We start from the raw sequence: 21,899 nt of genomic DNA on the forward strand, positions 1-21,899 counted from the left end.
TACATACATATTGGGAATCTATACTTACTATAAGAGGGTTTTATGAAAAGATCGTATGTAAATAAAAAATATTCTGATTTATTTAAATGATATCGACAAGTTGTTTTTACATTATACTTTTATAATTAATCTTCAAATTAAATAGCGGTATTCAATCTAAAATAAAAAATTTATATCATATAAAACGTCTGTTATAACACAAGTGTAGAAGTAAAAAAGCAATCTTCTAATTGAAAATTTTGACGCAATACAGTAAAAAAACTGATCGTTTTCAATTTTGCGTTTTCCGTATTTTTTAGTAATACTAAATTTTAGTATGGTTAAACATTTTTTTACAATGTCAGTTAACAAGGAAAATAATATTTAGTAATAACAAATAATGTTAATTATCTTTGTTTGCTCTTTTCGCATTTCCATCTCTGTGAGGGCTGTGACGTCGCTTGAATCCTTTCCTTCCATGATGACGTCCTGCAACGAGCAATTTCGGGATTAGTAATCACGTATACATTAAGTTATAGTTAAAAGAAATTAAAAAAAAAAATCAGTTATTGAGAGTTTCAACTCAGCGAGATCCTTGAGATCCCTCAGTATTAGCATGGCAATTCATCATTTGAAAAAAATATTTCATAATATGCAAAGATGCATGATCTGTATAGAAGTAAATAAAAAGAAATGTTGACTCTTACCTTTATCAGATCGCTTTTCTCTGTGACTAGCCATGTTTTCTTGGATCTTAGCCAAGTAAGTCTCTTCCTCTTCACCTTCCAGCAGCTTGCAAGGAAATTCGCGCTCTTCGACTTTCAGCTAAAAATTAAAATAAATTTAGAATATCTGACAATGACACACCAACATTGCGAATCTAAGCAACTGGATAAATATTACTGACCACATTGTTTTCCAATTTTTTCAACAGTTCAACGGCGGAATTCTCGCCTTGTAAGCGGATGTATCCTTCGATATCTCCGATATTGTAATCAACGTAAGCTACCTCGCTATCCAATTCAGCCAGTGCTTTCTTGATTTTTTCCCTGGTAATTGATTTTTCCAGATTTGAAATATGTAATACGCAACCTTTTGGAACCTTGAATTTCTGGTGTTGCTCTTTATTTTTATTTCCCTTTGCCTGGAAAAAATAAGGAAGAGATTAGTGAAAGAATCACGATATTTGCATGTGCAAGGTAATGAGAAAATGTCTTACATTTTCCATTTTATCCAGTTGATTCTTAGCCTTCTTTTGGCGCCTCTCTTCCCTTTCCTTTTCTTTCGAAGCCGAATAGTCAGCGCTGTAAATACCAACACAAATGTCAAAGAAACGTACAATGTTTGAAAATAAGATACAGCAAAATAAACTTCATTTTCTACTCACGACCACATTTTGATAAGTTCTGTGTCTTTGTACTTGACAGATTCTTGCTCCATAAAAGCTTTGGCAGCCTCCAGGGTTTTGAATTGCAAAAATATCGATCCCTTGAAAAAAGATTGTTTGTCTACTTTGTACCTTCTCATCTGCATGGAAAAAAAGAAAGACCATTATTATTAGAAGATGAAACACAGCCAACATGTGGTATCGGTGTACACAGGCGACACTTACGATAATAGTCTCAACGTCGTCCGTGGTCTCGAAGTGGCTCTTCAGAATCTCGATTGTCGAGTCCATGGGGAACCCCTTGAGGTAAATAGTCCTGGCCTCTTGTGCCTTTCTGTACTCGTCGTTATACACAGGCAGGGGTTTATCCAGCGAGCGACGAATTTTCTTTCTGTCCTCGGATATCTCGATGAGATCGCTGTCCTCCAATGCATTGAGAATTACCTCGATGTCCTTGCTGAGCGACGCCAAAATTTTGAAGTTCAGCATTACGGTCATCGGGACCCAGCCTTCGTCCAGTCTTGTCTGCTCGATGAGGAACTTGTCCTTCTGCATGTTTACATCGCCGAAATAGAACTGCAAAACGAGGTGAAGCGTTACGCTCACGTGCGCGTGGGTTGCACCAGAAAAGCGTCGTTGTCGTACTTACCTCGACTTGTTTCTTGATTTTCGTCAGGAGCTCGGGGGTGACCTCGGTTTTAGCCTCGGCGGAGGTTTCCTCGGTGCCGTTCTTCTCTACCGGCTTCTCCTCGGACTTAACCTCTCCGGCGGTTTCAGTGTTTTCCTCGGACTTAACCTCTTCGGCGACTCCATTGTTTTCCTTGGCGGGAGTCTCCTCCTGTTGCGCCGCGGCGTCGTTCTTGATCTCCTCAGACATTGTTTTTGCTCGTTTATTTAACAAGCAGTTTGATATTTGCGAATAAAGCTACAGCTACGGCGTTGATGCTTCAAGAGCTAATGACTGGATCGTTATGCTACACGTGGTTTGACGACCGTTTCATCACGCTCGGTGGACGCGCTGAGACAGAAGCTGCTCTGGTCCCGTCGTTGCAAGCGTGTGCGTGCATGAGCAACAATCCGGAAGTGAGGTCGCGCCGGCCGTGTGTTTTTGACAGCGTAACGCAGCCAATGGCGTGACTTCGGTCAAGCGAGCTTCTGGCGAGGGAGTGCGCATGCGTGGGATTGCCGCGTCCGTTTGAACGGTGAATTTTACATGAAATTATAACATTAAATTTGTAAGCAAGTAAAAAAGGCAATGAATATAAATATAAATGTATTTTGTTTTTCCTAATAAAACCTATTTATAATTTTCCCGATTTAAAAGCAATTGGCTCATCTGCAGGGCGACAGAAATAAATTTTACGAATACATAACGAAGTTAAATAATGAACATCAGCGAAAGATGGCTCGTAAAGAGTTGAAGAATATAAGTTCGTTACACATTCCCACTTTATACATCCAACATTAATCCACAACTTAATAACACGTACGGCAAAAATAGACATGCAGCAGCGGCGTCAGAGCGTCGACTCGCGGTACACTTTGTCCTAATCCGTAATATTCCGGCCCTGCATTATTCAGACAGGAGTATCCTAACGCGCAGGTATTTACCTATGCACCCCATAGGCAGAAATAATACGTTCTCGGATGTGTAATAGCTCATAACGTGCGTGTAGCAGCCTAAGTGTAAAAAATGCAATAAAATACCCACAGGCCGATGAATAATCGTTCGCATGTCGGTGAGCGCGGTAAAGACGGTCATTAGCGCGAGTATACATATATAGATATATACGCTATCCCAGCAGGCATTGGGTTAAAGCATAATACTTTATAGGACTTACTAGCCGAGGGTCGGCGAGAACACGCTTGCGGGGGGAGGCAACGGGCTGGAAGTTGTACTCTGATTTATGACTTTTTCTTTGGATTTTTTTTTTTTCTACACTTCCCGCCATTTTTTAAATCTCTCACCTCGACGGCCTCGCTTAGCAATTTTAACGAGCTTTTCTATAAATATTTTTCAGATTTTTTCAGGCTTCAGATTTAAAAGCTTTGCTCGCTGATAAATGGAAAAGAAAACCGTTTTTTCCTCTCTTCAGCTCTCGCACGTTTCAGCGGAGTAATTGATGTTGCGAGTATGACATTCTTGTGTTTTTATTCAGCTCGAATTGTCGAGAGGCAGAGATGTATGATTCTCGTCGCTACATAACGCGCTATACCTCTAAACGACGCGAGTTTATACAGTGGTTCGCGCGCGTAAATTACACGCAATTGTTTGCTTATCTTTCCTTTATTCGAAAAGCAAAAATATTTCAATGCGCCGCTTGGACTATAGCTCGAGCAATAAATTTTGAGAAGCGCGAATTTATCGCGTACCCTATAGCAAAAAAGACTTGGGGCCATTTTCAGGCACAAATCATTGCTGGCTAACAATTTTCACAGCCCTCTTCATACGTGGGATGTGTTATTATCATTTCGGAGCGACGAAAACGCGACTTTATCGTAAAAGTTTGATTCTGAAGTGGAACGGCTTATAAGTCGCCGTTTTGCTATACCAGCCATTCGTCCGCATCGGTATAATAAGTATTATTGCAAAAGTTCTTCCTACTCTGATTTATCGCAGGAAGTCGAGTATCAATTAATTCAAATATAAGCTTTAAATCAATGCGCTTGGCGTATAATTATAGAAAATGAGGTTTACGTTATTAAAAAATGTCCATTTTACGATTCGATGAAGCGGCTCTTTGCTTTGTGGAAATGTTCAGTTACCAGAACGTTCATAATTAAAATCACTGGATTGATCGTTAATTTTTTAATTTTTAAAATCATCCAAAAATCATAAAAGTATTTTTATTAAGCAGATTGTTTACGGGTGTTATTTTTCAATCCATGTATATTAATAAGGCGGCGAAAATTCATTTATAACGTACGAATTTTCGCCGCATTTTTGCCGCAGTCATAACATAACGGCTGGACGTTGTGTGCCGTGCTCTTGTTATTGTCCGAATTTCCGCGGTAATGAAGGCTGATGCCGAGAATATTGAGATCATAGCTATAATGCATAATAAACCGATATGCGTGCTAGATCGAAATGCGATTATGATAAACGAGGTGTCGCGCTAATCGCGACATCGATTACGTTCGATATTTAGCGGCTATATTACACATTGTGGACATAAAAAAAATCTTTTGTTTTTTTTTTTAACCAATAATTATTATTGTGCGAGAAGTTTCCGTGGCGCGTAAACTTTTCGAAATGGATGAACGGCCCTTACGCGCGGAAAAAATTGGATGTACCGAAATTCCATGCGGTGCACTGCACAGGAGGTTGAAAATTTATTCTCATACGAAGTCGGCAAAAAGAGCGCAGTGGAGTGCAGTCGAGGATGGTTATCGCATACATGCACTTGGCCGACACTTTATTTTCGCGTTTCTGGTTAGCCTTTTATGGAAAAGGGTCGTGAAATTTGAGCTACCCTTTAAAAAAAAAAACCTGTGTGGAAAATAGTATTTGCTTCGCGTAGCGAGTGCAGATGTAAACGCCTCTATGTATACTGTGCTGCATCCACGTATCCAAATCAATTTTTACTTTCCATTTTAGCCCACCCATCAAATTGAAAGCTTCTCTCCCACCTGCAATATAGTTCGTCGAGCGTTACAGCAGCGCTGCGAGAGCTGAGAGAAAAATTCCATTTGATTAAAAACCTATATAGTATCAGCTTTTAATTTATAACCGCCTCCGATAGGTATGCCCTGGCGAAGCTCCCTCGTGGAATACTCCCTCCCGTAAAGATAATCGATATCACGCTTCGTGAGTTACGCGAAAAGTTCGTCGAAAAAAAGCATACGTCCAACCGCAGGACAAGCAACTCGCGTTTTCTCTCTCTCTCTCTCTTTCTCATCTAAAACCAATTACTTTTCTCATTACACACACACACACACACACGCCAACCCTTTTTCGATAAGAGTTTAACTCCCAGCAGCGTCGCTCTATTGTTATCGGCTCTGCGCGCTTTGTCCGTGTCTAATGCGTCGTTATTTGCATAGATGAAGTAAAAAATCGCGTCGGGCGCTCGCGAATTTGTCATTGTCCGAAGCGTGCAGTATATACTCGGTGACGGTAAGAAAAACAAAATAAAATAAAAAAAAAATCTCACGGCTGTATAATATAATCGGCTAATTGGACATTCCGATCAGTAATCGATAAGATCCTTGAGGGTGCTGCGGGTGTGTAGACTCTGATGTAGGCTGATGATAGCAATAATTTTTTTCCATGTATCCAACATTCTTATTGTATTTTTTTTTTTCATATATAATTTCATCTAGAACTACGGAGCTCGAGCTCGCGCTCTTAGGGGTAGGAAAACAGGTCAATTGCGTCGCATGACGTTTAACGATGCGAGAGCATGAATTTTCACTTCTACTCCGGTGCGTACGCGAGTGTTATATTCGCAAAAAGTTTATTAGAAGGGTAGAAAGGCTAGCGTGTACACGCGCAGCTTTCAATTAGAAATGACGAAAAAAATCAGCTGCCCAAAGTTCAGGCCTGCCTATTTTTGCGTCCTTTAACTAAAAAGCGCGCAAACGGCAGCAGCTGATCTCCGAAAATTCTTGTCGCAGCTGTATACTCTTATATTAAACTTTTTCTTTCCCTAAGCTTGGCCGAGAATGTACAGCGGGCGAGGATCCCTTAATTTTTCTCGCCTGAATAATCGTCTCGTATTTCGCTTGATAGGCTGGCGTAACACATAAGTAGCCCGCGTTACATGTGTGGATCGTGCATATATAGCACACAGGGCAATAAGCGCGTGCGAGCTATCGCCGTCCCGATTTAGCGCGCGCGCGCGCGCAGCCATTGTCAAGTTCATTAGAGCCTGCAGTCCCCTTAGAGGTGCATACGTGCGCGAGATGCGTTGTATCGGGGCCAGAAGTCGCTACAGTAGGCGGACGGCGTCGACGGCCTTCCACAAGTGAAAGCTGCAATCCGCTCGCGAGCGCCGCGAAAGTCGTAATAAGCTTTTGATGCATCGCGTATATATATATATATATATATATATATATATATATACAGGAAGCTGGCTGGTGTGCGGCGTTCTGGGGACGCAAAAGTCGGGCATGCGCTCTGCCGCCGTCACATAGGTACCAACCATATATACGTACACAGGCAACACGCTTGAATGGCCATCTGCGCGCGCCGCGCTCCTAGTCGCGCAACCCCCTGCAGGGAGCTGGAGTACGAGCTTTCGGCAGTCTCGCGCGAGCCGTCCTGCAGCAGCGTAGCGTTTGCACAGAAGCGCAGACCGTCCGCGAGACATGCCCTCGAGTAGCAGCAGTAGCAGCGGCAGTAGTAGTAGTAGTAGTAGCAGCAGCAGCAGCAGCAGCAGCAGGCCGCCAGTGCCTCGGGCCGCGACGCTGCAGCATCCCAGCTGAGCAGCCCAGCAGCAGCAGCAGCAGCATCGTCGATCAGTGGGAGAAGTAGCTACAGTGCAGGCCGATGTCCGCCGCGCGGCTGGTGTCATCATGACGACGGCTCGACTGCTGCTGCTGTTGCAGCTGCTGCTCCTGTCGTCCTCGTCGCCCTTCGATCTCGCGCTCGCGGAACCACAACAACAACAACAACAACAACAACAACAGCAGCGCCAGCAGCAGCAGGAGGTGACACTGGCCGCCCCACTCCGTCACCAGCAGAACCAGCGGCCATCCTTCATCGAGCGAAGGTTACGCGAACACGAGGCGCAACAGGGTGCTGCAGCCGATGCGGTGCAAGAGCAGCAGCAAACGACTCTCGGCATAAGGCACGGACGCTCCCGGGGCCGCAACCACGGCAGGCACCTCGAGCTCGAGGCCCTGCCCACCGTCGAGGAGGACGAGCTGCTGCTCCAGCCGATGTTCTACCAGCCGTCCGAGCTGTGGAACTCGAGCGGCGCCGTCTACGAGCTCGCCGAGCAGGACTCGTCCGCCGAGAACTCGAGCGCGGCTATCCAGCAGCAGCAGCAGCAGCAACAGTCCATCCCGGGTATAGCCAGCGGCGGCAAGGTCGACATAGTGACCCGCTTCCTCCGGATAATCGAGAACCAGCACCTGCTCGGCGAGAACTGCACCGCCGGCACGGACTTGAACCTCGGCGAGGGCGTCGTCGACCAGTACGCCCAGGAGCGTTTCCGACTGGAGGCGAACCTCGCGGTGAACCGCGCCAACATGCTCACCCGGCTGTGGAAGTACGCGCCCGAGGTGATGTCGGGCTCGGAGTACCTGCTTCACGCCTCGGTCCTCTCCATGGTCGAGTTCGACGAGGACATATTCGCGGCGGGCAACTGCTACGACAAGCTCCAGTACCGCGAGCGCTGGCTCTACTGTCCGTTCGCCCATCGACTGCAAGACGAGGATGGCGTGCTGGTGAAGGACCTAGCGGTCGAGTACAAGTACCTGAGCAACAGCAGCGAGTGGTTCTACATCGCGAGGAAGAACGCCGAGCGCCGGATCGCCAGCTACAACCAGTTCAGTCGCGGTAAGATTTGCCTATTCGTAATGAGAGCACTGGGGAATCGATCATGCAGTGTGACCCGCCGCGCGCGCTAGCCGAGAGAGAGAGAGAGAGAGAGAGAGAGAGCTTAAAGCCTCGAATCGATGAGAGCGTTTCCGCGATTACGTTTTTTTCGCGCGCGCGCGCGCGCCAGTTTCTCTCTCGAATGCCTTGAACTCTCCCTCTGCTTTCAATTTAGCCCTCTCTCTCTCTCTCTCTCTCGCTCGCTCGCTGGCGCTCTTCTGGGCTATTGAGTTTCCCCGCGCGCGCGCGCGCGCGCGTTATTGCTCGTCGTTATGCGCGGCGCTCTTCTCTGTGCCTTTGTCCTCTCTCTCTCTTGGCTGCAACTTGTTACCTTCGATTTTTGCTGCCGTACGAGAGCTTTATCTGGGCGCGCTCGAGACAAAGGGCAGCGGCGGCAGCAACAGATTGCGAGAGAGCATATACGCACACACGTGCGCTCTCGTCGATTATATGCACGCTTTCACCAGCTTCCGTATACGCGCTATCGTACCAGGATAAGCGCAGGCACTGCGGATCTTACGTAACGGGCTTAGAGCAGATTTCCTTCGCGATATATCGAGAGTCGATGAGGTTCGACTCGATTACGCATCAACGCCTCCGCTCTGTCTTTCTCTTTCGAGGCGTGCATTGAATAATCCATGCGGAGCGAGCGAGAATCGATCTGCTCTAAGTTGCCGCGAAATTACTTACTTCCCCAAGAGAGAGAGAGAGAGAGAGAGAGATAGACTGGCTTCTTTAAAACTGCACGCGTCTCTCCCTCTCTCTCTCTCTTTGTGTTTTTGCAGTACAAACACAATCGCTCCTCGCTCGAAATGAACGGCCTTTTATCGAAATTGGCAAATAGAAGAGAGAGAGAGAAAGCTGATGCTTGAGCTTTTCGCCGATAAACAGGGCCACTTCAATTATATTAATTTATACGCTTTGCCATGCCGCGGTCGGTTTTCATTAGTCATTCGACGTCTGCACTCTGTAGTACTAGGTACAGGTAAGCGCCGCTGTACCGATGTATATAAGAGTCGATGATGCGAGTAATGCGATGGGCCTCTGCTCGGGAAATTACACATCTTGGGAATTCCGACCTCTCGGCATCCTTAAAAGAAGCTACTTTTTTTTTATTCGCTAACCCCGTTTTAAAAAAAAAAATCCTATAACACACCCAGCTTATAGTCTCGCGCGCAACAACGACGACGCTCGCGGTGTGCGTCGTTAAAACTAACGCGGCGCCCACTTTTTTTTTTTTCGGGGAATCGACAGCGGAGTGTATTATTCAACGCAGCGGACGAGTCTTTTCAGCTGCGTTACACTTTTACAACGACCGACGTTCCAGCTTTGTTATTTCGTACACGGCGTAAATCTCGCGCCCTATACTTACACACCTTAATCGCCACGTCGGTGAGGCGAAACAAAGAAAAAAAAGAAAAAAGTGACATTCGCGTATAAGGGGATTTAACCCCCAGGGCTCTGCGCACGGCGGATACGCTATGTATGTATCGCAAGCCCGGCGCGAAACGCGAGCACAGAGAGATAAGAAGCTATATACACCCGCACACTGCATCTTTGTCTCCTGGAGGCTATTGTGTCGGGGGCAGCGACGGCGGCGGCGGCGGGGGAGGGGGGGGGGATATAAGCGCTCGTATAGAAACGCCTCGCGTGCGTTATAATCCCATATACAATACCTATCTCTGTCTGTCTGCTTTTGAAAATAGTCAGAGGGTGTGTGCATTGCAGGTTATCACACGTACACGCACAACGAGAGCAGCCACACGGAAAGAATCGAAGACGAGATACTGACGGTGCGCTACGAGGACGGCCGATGGTCCAAGCCTTACTACGATTGCGGGGGCGGCAACATCTGGATGCTCACCTACACCGTGCCCTTTTTCGGCTACTCCAACGATACCTACTACTTCAAGTGAGTGTGCAGCGCTCTTTGCTTCGTTGAGTGTATAATGCAGCTTGCCAAGAAGCCACAGACACGTGGTACCTAAGATATGTCATATATACGTGTCTCATTACAGGGGAACGAGCGGAATCGACATCGATTTACGAAGGGTGGACATCGATCAGTGCCCGCTGCCTCCTGGATCGATGCAGCTCAATATATTCGCGGCGAGCGACAAGTGCAAGAAGCGAACGACGGAGGTTCGGAAATAGAATATGATCCCCTACTATATGTTATAGCACGTATATATTACTGCATCGAGCCGTTCGAGCTCAATAATGCAAGCGTAATTTCCAGTGTGTCGCGATTTCCGGACTGGGATTTCGCAGAGGCAGCTATAGGTGCATCTGCAAGAGGGGCTTCTACTACCCCGATACCAAGTCCACCAAGAGGTACTACAACGGCACCGTCATCGAGGAGGAGTACGAGAAGCTCATGCTGGTAACGTTATTAGCGAGAGACATTGAAAAATAATATCGGTTCGTTGATAAAGTAATCAGGAAACGCGCCCGGGGATCCCTTTGTCTTCGCGTTGGAAAATTATTCCGTGCAATTTAGTAAAAAAGAGAATCGGATTTTTAAAGACATTTACAGCGCCTCAAAATTCGCTCGCGCAGAACTTGTCACGCGGCGCCTGCGAGTGAAATCCCTCTGAATAATCGCAGCTTCGACGCCTCGTGAATTCGCAAGCCTGACAAAAGCACGTTCCTCTCGAGGAGGCACGTAGCAAAAAAAAAAAAAAAAAAATCGTAATCCACCTCCAAAAATCGAGCCGTTATCCCGCGATCCAATATATCCCAGATAGAAGCACACATATATATATATATAGCTTGCGGCTGTTTCAATTTGTCACACAGAGCGCAAGAGAGCGAGAACATACGGGTCTGTATACACCACTTGTACGTGTGTTTACAGGGCAAAGAAAGTCAATACGCCGCGGTCGGCGTCTTCGAATGTCTGCCCTGCGCGGAGGGCTGCGAATCCTGCGAGGACGGCTCACCCTGCGTCGTGTCCCTCAACTGGCTCATGCGAACAGCTATTCTCATCCTGGAATGTTGCGTCATCGCGTGCCTCCCTGCCGTCGTGCTCTTCACGTGGAAGTACGGCAATGTCAAGGTAATTTCGAGGCTGAATTTCAATTTCTACCAGGCCTTATATACAGTGTTATACGTGTGATAATTCACGTATACCAGTCTGTCGTTTTTTTTTCTGCGGCCGAATTTAATAAACACTCTCTCTCTCTCTCTCTGTGTGTAGGTGGTCAGAGCTGCCAGTCCGGTGCTGCTGCGCGTCATCGTTCTCGGAGCTTTTTTCATCTACTGCACGGTGAGTCTGTGTGTCCGATGCGCATGCATATATACATGTAACGAGGGACATTTTTTCGACGCATAAAATCGCCGTTGATGGGTAGATTGCAGAATTTCCAGCTCCAGCAGCTGATCCAGAAGCACGGGCGAGTAATAACGCTCGCGAGGCGAGGCGGTAATTTAATTACTCCTGGCGCTGTCTCTCTGTTATGGTTTTCCTCTGGCAAATTAATGCTGTACACCTCCGCGAGCTCGTTTGTGCGACAATAAATATCGAGTTTGCTGCTGCTGCTGCTGCTCTCACTCTCTTCGTAACGTATTTATTATAATTTCACGTGAAATAATCACGACAGTCGCGCGTGTCACGGGCGGCTCCTCGAAATACATAATTATTCATGCACACACACGCGCACACGTATCGCTTGCACGAAACGCCGTTTGATAATACAGGGCTGTACACGCCGGGGGGTGTATATACTTATACACAAGTTATACAAAAGCGTTATTATCATCAGATAGGAGAAAAAGCCAGTCAGAAAATTCGGGGATAACCCGCCGGCAGCGCGCGATACATGAAAAATGTAGACCACGTGCCGTTTATATGAAAGCTCGTTAAGAGAGAGAGAGAGAGAGAGAGAGAGCACGACGACGAGGGATAAAAACTAATTAGCGAAAGTGGCCGTGTGTGGGATGATAATAGGCTTCACAGGACATACCTATATATTACATCTATAAGTAACTCTACTACTGCGGGCCGGACAAAGTATAGATCGTGCGCTGGCGGGGGAGGAGGTCGCGGAGCGAATTTTAAAATCTTATATACCCTCCACCCTCTTGTTCGCAGACTATAGTCATGTATCCGCAGCCGAACGTATACACGTGCACGGTGAGAGTCTGGCTGCGGGAAATTGGCTTCTCGCTGACCTACGGTGCTCTCATGCTGAAAACATGGAGGTGAGTCTCTGTTTATAACAATATTGCTCGGAACTGCATGCACGTCTGTTTTTTCCGTGCAGTTTGCTTTAAAAACAATACGACGCGGCACCAAGTTGGCGCAACTTTTCAGCTCGTCGGCGAAAGTTTCGAATTCGGAAAAGCCTTGTAAGCGCGAGAGGCGGCCTCTTTGCGCGATGCAACTTATACTTTTATACAGCGATTTTAGAGCCTGTGCACGCATTAGCGGGACAAAAAGCACACCGGCTGCTGCTGCTCGGCTAATTTCAAACTTTCGTGCGTGTGTATACAGAGCTATACAGAGGAGAAGCAAAAAGTCATCACGCGATGCTGTTTTGTAATCGATTTTCTTCTAAATCCGTACGTATTTTCTCACGTTGTCTCTTTCACACAGATACACAGTATAACGCTATATATTTGCTCCGCGGCTCTCTCTCTCTCTCTCTCTCTCTCACACATTATACGCGACGCTCGACACTCCCTCGAGCAAACAGCTCGCCGACTTGAGGGTATATATTATACGATTCGTCTGCGCTGATCAAGGGGATCGGGTCGAGGGCGTAATAATTTTCAAGTTTTAATTGCCAAGTTGCTGGTCGGGGATATACAGCTGGAGAGGATATAAAAGTATCGGACGGCTCGAGGCTACGGCTCGATCAATTAGTCGGCCGAGAGCTGTGAGATCGTATAAGACTGTAATGCAATTTGACGCCCGAGTCATCCCGCGGGGGACAACGCCGACGGCCATATGGTCAGCCGCAAACTACTACTATATTCTACTAGCTCCTACATATATAGATATAACTCGCTGAGTTGGCTCTTTAAATCTTGGGTCTCGAGGGAGCCTGTACTCGGCGCGCTGCTTGGATATGCGCCGAGTTTCGCTCGGCGAAAATTTAGATTAGCTTTTCTGTTCTCTTTCTCTCGCGGGCTTGTTTTGAGGCTACTGCATTGTTTGCTTTTCGGTGAAAAGAGCGAAATTATACGATCAACGTTCTTTGTTCCCGGTTAAAAGCGGCTGTTACGCGTATGTTACATGAAAATTATTAAATAATTTCGCCTCGACAAAGACGAGAGACAGAGAGAGAGAGAGAGAGAGAGAGAGAGAGAGAGAGAGAGAGAGAGAGAGAGAGAGAGAGAGAGAGAGATGTGCCGCGGCTTTTTGTCGTTACCAAAACGTAAAATAAACGCTTCTCATTTTTACTTTGGATACATATTATATAAGGCGCGCACACGCGGAAAATCATTAATTCAGCGGGATATAAATTGTTCCGATAAACGCGACGTATTTGCCGCGCATTTTTACGGATATATTTTATGTATATACCTATACTTTCAATTTATGATACATACGTTGCCAGCTCTCGAGCTCTTTTAAATGTTATTTTTCAAAATTCATACCTGCGTCGGTGCGGGAAATTGGTCCAATTAATTTAGCAGCGCTGTGTCGGCGTTTATATAGTCTAATTAATAGAAATGAAAATTACTCGTGCGTTGCTTTTTCGACGAGGGCGCTGTTTCACATTATCCAACAACTACCAAATACTTGATAGAATTAAATCAGATTATAAATATATACGTCGTGCGTGTATGGTATTGCTGTTCATAATAAATCGGAAAATCCGCCGAATTTCAAATTTCAAATTTCCGTACTCGTGATCATCCTCTCGGGAACATCGACTTCGAAGTTTGGATGATATAACGTTAAATAACTATTATACTAGAAAACTCGAAACGTTTACGACTAGATGGATAATTTGCCTAATGGCAAAATGTTTTTCCTTCCAATTCAAAGAGCGATTCTCGGAACAACTTTTTCACCTCGACAAAGGCATTCCGAGCAATGTGGACTCTGTATCTCGTACCCGCGTGTAACGTTTCCCACTTTACGACTTAAAATAAAAGTTGACACAACTTTGTTTCATACAAACGGAAAAAAAAGTATTCAGCGAGCTTAAGCGACATCCCAGTACTGCGAAGAAGAACGCGCCAGTCAAAGACGGCTCGGCTCTCGGAAACACTCCTCTATCTGGAACGATCCCTCTGTACGAGTGCGGCGGTAATAAAATTCGCCTCATCAGAGCAAATTGGAAGTATACGCGGAAATCGCGCGCAAGCGACGGGTAATCTCGTCCTCTCTCCCCCGAATCGTCACTACTATAAACGCGAAGATTTCAATCCGGTGGGACATATTTCAACGTCCGTCGCACACGTAAATTAACCCTAGCGGCCGCAATGCATCGCAGTATATATATATATAGTCGCGGCGCAAGGACTTTTTCCTCCGCGTGTGTAATACTCTGCGTATAGGTCGACGCGGAATTAGCGCGCGCGAGAGAGAGAGAGAGAGAGAGAGAGAGAGAGAGAGAGAGAGAGAGAGAGAGAGAGAGACAGCTTGTACCGCAGCTTTTGATATAGACAAATCTTCGCGCGAGCGGGTGGGAGAAGTTCGACTGCAGCAGCACGTGCTGGCCCGCGTAAATAGGAGCCGCGAATAGCTATAGGTAGGCTCTCACTGCGAGCGTATAAGGAGCTAAAATCGTTAATGAACTCGCTCGGAAGGAATGAGCCGTTAGAGAGCGCGTATATGGAGTAAGTATATGGCAGAGAGGGCCGGGATCTCTTCCGAAATTGCGTCGAGTTGTACGTCGTCCTTTTGCGTGTATCCTAGTTTGCTGGCTGGATATCTCTCCCCCGCGAGCGTGAGCTTCAGCTATCTCTCTCTCTCTCTCTCTCTCTCTCCCTACTTGTCTCGGCTCCATTTAGCATTCCCCTGCTACCCCTGCTCTCTGCTCTCCCTCTATAGAGCTGGCGATATTCCTCTCTCGTCGCTCGTTCCTTCCTTCCTTCCTTCCTTCCTTTCCTCCCTCTCTATCTCTCTTTCTCTCCTCGGCTCACGCCCATTGCCTACTACTAGTGACCTTTTATTTTTCAATACTACGCCCGAGACCGGCTTATAAGAGCAGATGTATCGATTGGAGAATGGCTTTTCTCCGAGCTTTTCTCCGGCGCTCTCGCTCGCGCCTATGGGAAAAAACGCCTGCTAAATTTGTAATTCTCTCTCTCTCTCTCTGCTTTCTTATTAACACTCAAATCGACTCGCGGCGAAAAGATTTCCTTGCTTCTTTTCCTCCCCCGCGCACACACGCACGACGTATATAAACGAGGTTGCGTGCGGCGATGACGCGTGCGATGATGGAGACGTACGTTCGACTCTCGAGTATAACTTTAGCGTGTATGAACGAATCTCTCTGCGGAGAGAGAGAGAGAGAGAGAGAGAGAGAGAGAGAACCATAAGTCCCGGAATTATTGCCAGCGAAGAAGGCGTTAACGTCTAGCGCGCGCTTGATTGCAGGATCTCTGTGATATTTCGCGTCCGCTCGGCCAAGGCCGTCAAGATAACCGACGTGAATCTCCTCAAGCGGCTCGGCATCATCGTCACGGTATTCAGCGTGTTCCTGGGAATACGTACACTCGTAGCGCCGCCCGTCGTCATCGTCGCCCGCACAGCCGACGACCTCAAGGCTTACCTCTGCAAGACCGACTGGTGGGACCACAGCTTTACGACACGTGAGTTTTATACAATTTTATGTAATTTTTCCCTCTTTCTCTCTTTCTTCTTCCCTGCTCGCTCGCGGAGAGATAGGCCGAGAGAGAGAGAGAGAGAGAGAGGAGATCACATTATCATATAGACGACGTTTTGAGAATTGCCCTCCGAGGACTTTTCCACGGGTCTATATAGATATGCGCGAGTCAAGCTATACTTTTCAGAGCGGAGAGAAATTGATATGGACTCGAGCCGTTTATCGAGCGAAAAGACAGCCGGATATGTTTGCGCGCGCCGCGACGATGGATTAACGTATCTCTGATTACAGTCGAAGTGATGTTCCTCGTCTGGGGCATACGACTCTGCATAGTCGTGAGGAAGGCGCCATCCGAGTTCAACGAGAGCCGATTCATATCCATGGCCATCTACAATGAATTTCTCCTCTCCGTCTTCCTCAACGTCTCCATGTGAGTTCTTACCAGACTTTACCATAATATTAGGATGATGATTAGAGTGTGTTAACGCGAAAACTTTCTTATGGGTTCTCCCATAGGTTGTTCCTACAGTCGCCGGCGAATCCGGACCTGCTCTACATCATATTCTTCTGCCACACGCAACTCACCGTCACCCTTCTGCTCGGCCTAATCTTCGGCAGCAAGGTATATAGCGCACGCGCGCAAGATCGTTAAATAATTCATCGTATATATGTGTATAACCAGCCCGTCCCAGCCCGTCCCAGCCCGTCCCAGCCCGCCGGGCGCGATACACAGATGACCCAGTTGTCCCGGTGTTTCCGCGAAAATTTCCCGGCAAACTTGTCGCGAACTGGAACGTACGGAAACTCGCTGCAGACTTCTTCTTTTATTCTTTCTTATTCTTCTTATTCTTCTTATCCTCTTGTCTTGTCGTCGCGTCTAGGCCTACGTGGTGTTTCGGGGTGGCGGGAAGGACGACTCTAACGGCAAACTTGTCGGCACTACGAGCAAGTTCATCAGCGGCAAGACCTGTCGGGCTCCGGCGACCAGCAACCAGACCAACTCCATCTCGCTGCAGCAGGCAAACTTGACCGAGGACAGCGACGGAATGATGGTAATGCCGATAGACGTCACGATATACTTTGCGCAGCTCCGCCTGAATAGATCTTTACTTTACCTAGCGCTCACACAGGCCTTTCGCTTTGAAATAATAACGCTCTGCTCTCGTGTGCGTTTCAATACGCAGATGTGTATGTCGTTTGCGTTGCAGGAGGAGTTTCGCAGGTTGTACACGCAGCTCGAGCTGCTGAAGGAGAAGAACGCGAGACTCGGCAATCGTAACATGGTCGAGAAAATCGCGGCGATGCAGGAGGCGGCCAATCGAGCTGGCACCCAGCTCTCCACCATCAACGCCATATCCTGGACTCTGCAGGAGAACGAGCTCAAGCACGAGTCCAGCAGGTATGTGCTTCGAGCCGCCCGTGTATAGTCTCGTTATAATAACGAGAGCCGCATCGATTTTGTCTCTATACAGGGAGGCAGCCTCCAAGTCTCCGGACGCGCCCATCAAGGCGGAGCCACCCGACGACAAGAGTACGGAGAAGGAGGTCGTGGTGGTTAACGAGTGCAAAGACAAGGAGCCGGAGCAAAGTAGCGAAACGACGCCCGAAATCGCCCCGACGCCAAAGAGCAGCGACGAGCAGAGCAAGGACCGGAGCAGAAGCAAATCCGGCCACGCGAGGACGCACGCCATCGTCATTAATCTCGATGACAAATCGAGATTCTCCGAGGAGGTGACCGTTTGAGGGATTGACTAAGGACACTAGCCGATGACTTCCATATAGACACTCTGTTAAGACGATGCTGAGAGCAGATAATAATAGAGAGTAAGAGAAAAACACTCGAGTGATTTAGTCAAATGCGAGGCCAAAGGAGATATATACGAGTGAATGAAAGAAAAAAAATACAAACACCAATAAATATAATACCGAGTCTGCGATGACCAAACAACATCGAAAGTCTTACATAACACGACGCGGTTGGGAACGTGCTTTTCCGGATTCCGCTCTGAGAGAGATGAAGATTGAGTGGCTTTTCATCGCTGACATGGTGATTGATTTTGTGACGACTGCGGCTTCCCGGAGTTTTGAGAACGACGCTTCCGACGGCCCATCTTAATTTCGATGTTATTTAGGTGAAATCTTGTTGTATATAATATTATCATATACACGTATAGAGGTGTACGGTAAAATTCATAATATGCATGATGATCATGATTATTTTGAAAAAAAAAAAAACAATGCTTGAATTCAGTGTTTATTGCCAGTAAGCTTGTATCAAGTGCGCTCGAGTGCGATTGGAGGAGTCTGGAGTATAGTTATCGATAGTTTATCGATTTGTCTAATTTTACCGGTCCAATAATACCAGTCTTGAAGGAGGAAAAAGTTAAACAGTTCGCTCTCGTCGGGCTAAAGATATACCAGAGAAATTTCTTATTGCTCCTTGCACGCTATTATTGTTACTTGATACATGCGCATTGTCCAGTGTCTACTGTTAAAATATTATTTCATGTGTATATAATTGTGATAAAAAAGCAGAGCGAGATTTTAACGGAAATAGCGCCACAAACACACTAAAGTTGCATTTCTTGTAAATACATTGTAAATACGAACAGTATATATACATGTGAACTCGTATTATTTCGTGTAAGAAGTCTCAAATGGTGAAAATCGGGCTACAACTAAACGTGATAGATGATGCATATCACGAGCCAAAAATTGACCAATCATGAAAAAAAAAGAGTTTTATGTTCTTCATGAAAACACGCGAGATCGGCACGCTTCGTTCGAATTTGTTTCGTGAGGGTTACGTATAATGATTTTCGTCGGTTTATAACCAGCAGCCAAAACCATTTTAATACATCCACAAATTTTTACAGCCGTCCACCTGTCGACATAGTTTACGCGTATGTAAGAGTATATTCAAAGTCACGGAATTTTATCGGTGCCCAATCTTTTGAGAATTCAGTTGGTGCTCGTAAAATAATCCTAATAGTATATAAAATGTTTTTATGAAAATTACGATATTATATAAAAGTTGAAAATGGTAAAAAAGATTTAAAAAACACTTGGTTGTGAAAGTCGTTGATTTTCTCATTTGTTCGTATATATAGTTGGTCATTGAAAATGACGATGAAAAAATCGATTCCTTCTATAGAAAAAAAAAATAAATAAATGTACAGATTGTGATATTTGCAAGACTTGAAAACAAGATTTTCGTTGCAGGCATTGTAGGTCGAGAAATGATAATTACGTTTTCGTTATAGAATGAAGTATCCAGTACTCGATTTTACGTTCCTGGAAGGCCATATCATTTGAATCCTCCACGCTTGTTAAAACGCTGAGACATCAAATTATAAGATTTTCATTGAACAAACTCGCTGCCAAGTTATGAAAATGAGTTGGTCAACTAATTAGAATAGAAATGTCGGAACACCAGGTTATTATAGAGAAGGTTGTGCAAACGTCAGACTATATACCCAGCATTTTACAGTTCAATTCATTTGATAATAGTCGTAAGCTTATAATTGTGAGTAAATGTGTGATTTTTTAAAAGAAAAATAAGTGTAAAAATTATACCAGCAATAGAAAGTTTTAAAAACTTAAGAATATATTTCATACGATATACAAAATGCTTGCAATCAGTTTAACGTTCATGTTCCTAACATAGAAAAATACCAATGAAAGATGATATATATTTTGTTAAAGCGAGTATGCATGGCAAACGTTTTTATTTTTTGAATCTACGATTACCTCGTCTTTTTACGATACATTCAAGATATTGTTAGATTTTTTAATCTATATTACAATTTGAATTCTGCCACATCATATTGAAAATTTTTGAAACGAAGCAATAAGGTGAAACTATACCAAGAAAGTTCTGAAAAGCATCATTATAGCGAATTTTGACGGAAAAATTCAAAAACTTTATTTAACTAACAAGTTATATGGAAAATTTTATCCTACAATGATACTAATCTTACTTCTTACATTATATTAATAGCCCTATGTAACATAACATATATTATAAGATAAAAAAAGCTAATATTATGCATTTATCACCTTCTCGAGGAAGAAGCTTTGTAACGATACGTATATATTATATCGACCTAAATTTTTATGAATTTTAATGTTTTTGAAACTACTGTAATGCAGTTTTTGGTTGTGCTGGCTGCATACTTGTGTATGTAAATGATATATAGCTTATAATTATATCCCCGACGAATTCTTTTCGAAATGAGTCATATTCCGCCAAAGCAATTTAGCAGCTTTTTTTATACTTGATAACGTGTGCACTCATTTGGGCGAGGCCTTCAGTCGCATCGTATGATAAAACCTTATAATATTATAATAGTTATAACAAATAAACAAGAGAAAAGTGGTTGCATCAGAGAGAGCAACGTAATACTCGCAGGACGTTAAGTACTTCGACGACGACGACCGGTGTTCTGTCATGTATAATAATAATAGTACAAAAATCTATTGTACTGATAATAGATACTACGAAAGGCTCCAAATTAACAAATTCTAAGATATGGGACGGATAACCTATGGAACATAATGTAACGTATATTATATCCCATTTTGAAGTATGCGCATTTATCGTGTCGTGTGTTATTCCAACGGGAATAATACGCCAACGGGCGAGGGCCGAACATTAAGGTTGATTATTGAAAAAACTTTCTGTGTATAAAAGAATAAAAAGTGACGTGAAACATTCTCGTTTCTACCGGTATGTGTTTTAAATCCCTCATAGCTGTGTTCATACGACTAACATAACTATAGACCATTATACTATTATATTGCTATTTTGAGAGCGTATTAAACACGCGTGCGCATAAGGAATAAAGTGAATTGTTGAAAACCGTATACATGTTGTTATTATTGCTTATGTCGACAGAATAATGATAGACGTATATGTATTTACTTCATTTGAAGGGCAAGTCCATCATGTGGATTGCCGCCAGGTCGAATTTCTCCATGAGAGCCGAAGTGGTGCTCTCGAAAGTTGGTCCCAATTGGCTGAAAAACCACTGCAGAGTTGTCGGGCATATCAGAAATACCGCCAGAGCGCTAACCGCCGCCGGCGCAAAGAGAACCAGTACGATCTGACGAAAATAAATATTTGCTTATTGAACGCGTTAAAAACGTATCAATCTCGAGCTTGCTTATATTTTCTAGGAAGAATATAAATAAAGAGTTCGACCCGATAGACACGTGCGACCGATGGAAGCGAATTATTTTTACTTGTATCATTTCTGAACGCACATGCCATATCGATGAGACGATGATCCATCCCAGAAGAACTGTGCCGGCTGTCTTGAGGTAGAGCGCAAGCTCTCCCTCTTCGAAGTAACGCATCTGATGTGGACGACGTGACCAGAAGCTTTCCATTTAGCGAGAATAATTCAAAACTTTTATGGATTGTTTATAAACCTATCGACTGCGAATTTTGATGTAACCTTGTTAATTTCGACGAGTACCACTAAAATTTACATTTGTTTACTAATTTTGACGCGTTGGCCGAAAGTGTATTGAGAACAATTGACTGTTGTATAGAAGAAAATTCGAATTGTTCGGTTCGCTAATTTTTATAGGCTAAACTATATTTAAAAATTGTCTGAAGTGCACCGAGCCGACTGATTTAATTTGCTGAATTTTTCATACACGTGAGTTTGTTTCAAAATGAAACTCTGGGAGGAACTTTTCACGAACTGCTAGATAACTTTTATGAAAAAAAGTTCGAACAAGCTGCTAGCGTTTTAATTATCTCGAAAAAGAGCTTAATCCCCCTCGAGTTTAAAGAAGATGGTTCACGTGAAAAGCGCTTCACTTGATCAAAGTAGCGCTATCGTTCCGAACTTGTGCAATACAGGATCCATTGGACGATACAATTTTAGTCGTCTGCTTCAGTACTTACTCTTTGTTTGAGCTGTTTAGCAAGTATATCATTTTAATTTCAAAGTTTACTTTCGAAACTCCGGTACAAAGAGTAGTTTTATTGCACGAGGTAGATGCGCCTCCGCGCGTCTCTTTCACATCTTTCAATTTTCTCCGTACACTGAGGGGATCAAAAAATTGGAGCAGCGCTACTGTAAAGTCAAGCCATGCAAAGGGAGTTCAAAATTAAAATAAATGAGTTTTCTCTAAACGTCGTTCCACGTAAAGGTTACGAAATAAGGTCACTCTCTATGTACACGTACAC

The 21,899-nt window shown here is 44.7% G+C and overlaps 2 protein-coding genes and 1 non-coding gene across 6 annotated transcripts; 1 reads left to right on the top strand and 2 right to left on the bottom strand.

The window, feature by feature from the left end:
* Nucleotides 1-58: 58 nt before the first annotated feature.
* On the bottom strand, nucleotides 59-21,231 carry LOC100121050 (la protein homolog). The gene is made up of 9 exons (XM_016984885.3): nucleotides 20,963-21,231; nucleotides 20,622-20,802; nucleotides 2,016-2,521; nucleotides 1,592-1,942; nucleotides 1,367-1,506; nucleotides 1,199-1,283; nucleotides 887-1,123; nucleotides 687-804; nucleotides 59-468 (listed from the first exon to the last, which is right to left on the bottom strand). Exons 3-9 carry the CDS (start codon nucleotides 2,241-2,243, stop codon nucleotides 383-385), a joined length of 1,245 nt encoding a protein of 414 aa, XP_016840374.1. The 5' UTR covers nucleotides 2,244-2,521; nucleotides 20,622-20,802; nucleotides 20,963-21,231; the 3' UTR covers nucleotides 59-382.
* LOC116417295 lies at nucleotides 503-615 on the bottom strand. The gene has a single exon (XR_004227599.1). It is a non-coding gene; the product is annotated as a small nucleolar RNA U6-53/MBII-28 (small nucleolar RNA).
* On the top strand, nucleotides 6,573-20,563 carry LOC100120976 (probable G-protein coupled receptor CG31760). Of its 4 annotated transcripts, none has more exons than XR_004227554.2 (14): nucleotides 6,573-7,871; nucleotides 9,639-9,822; nucleotides 9,929-10,052; nucleotides 10,150-10,293; nucleotides 10,768-10,968; nucleotides 11,110-11,178; nucleotides 12,004-12,113; nucleotides 15,469-15,683; nucleotides 15,989-16,127; nucleotides 16,214-16,319; nucleotides 16,579-16,749; nucleotides 16,882-17,096; nucleotides 17,170-17,829; nucleotides 18,961-20,563. XR_004227554.2 is itself a non-coding variant. In XM_016984880.3 (13 exons), the coding sequence occupies exons 1-13, from the start codon at nucleotides 6,884-6,886 to the stop codon at nucleotides 17,438-17,440; spliced, it is 2,937 nt and encodes a 978-aa protein (XP_016840369.1). In that variant the 5' UTR covers nucleotides 6,573-6,883; the 3' UTR covers nucleotides 17,441-20,563. The 4 variants fall into 4 exon arrangements, 2 of the variants coding, with proteins under 2 accessions (XP_016840369.1, XP_016840370.1); XR_004344921.1 differs by having other exon boundaries at nucleotides 16,906-17,096; XM_016984880.3 differs by having other exon boundaries at nucleotides 17,170-20,563.
* Nucleotides 21,232-21,899: the final 668 nt, after the last annotated feature.

This window comes from Nasonia vitripennis, chromosome 4 (genome assembly GCF_009193385.2).
Source record: "Nasonia vitripennis strain AsymCx chromosome 4, Nvit_psr_1.1, whole genome shotgun sequence".
Taxonomy (NCBI): Eukaryota; Metazoa; Arthropoda; class Insecta; order Hymenoptera; family Pteromalidae; genus Nasonia; species Nasonia vitripennis.

Excerpts from the sequence above, each read along its gene's own strand:
- LOC100120976 (XM_016984880.3), top strand. The coding sequence starts at position 6,884 with ATGACGACGGCTCGACTGCTGCTGCTGTTGCAGCTGCTGCTCCTGTCG. Across the intron at positions 11,179-12,003 it reads CTTTTTTCATCTACTGCACG|ACTATAGTCATGTATCCGCA; the intron begins GTGAGTCTGTGT and ends TCTTGTTCGCAG. Across the intron at positions 15,684-15,988 it reads GGACCACAGCTTTACGACAC|TCGAAGTGATGTTCCTCGTC; the intron begins GTGAGTTTTATA and ends CTCTGATTACAG.
- LOC100121050 (XM_016984885.3), bottom strand. The coding sequence starts at position 2,243 with ATGTCTGAGGAGATCAAGAACGACGCCGCGGCGCAACAGGAGGAGACT. Across the intron at positions 1,943-2,015 it reads AAATCAAGAAACAAGTCGAG|TTCTATTTCGGCGATGTAAA; the intron begins GTAAGTACGACA and ends CTCGTTTTGCAG. Across the intron at positions 1,507-1,591 it reads ACGACGTTGAGACTATTATC|ATGAGAAGGTACAAAGTAGA; the intron begins GTAAGTGTCGCC and ends TTTTCCATGCAG.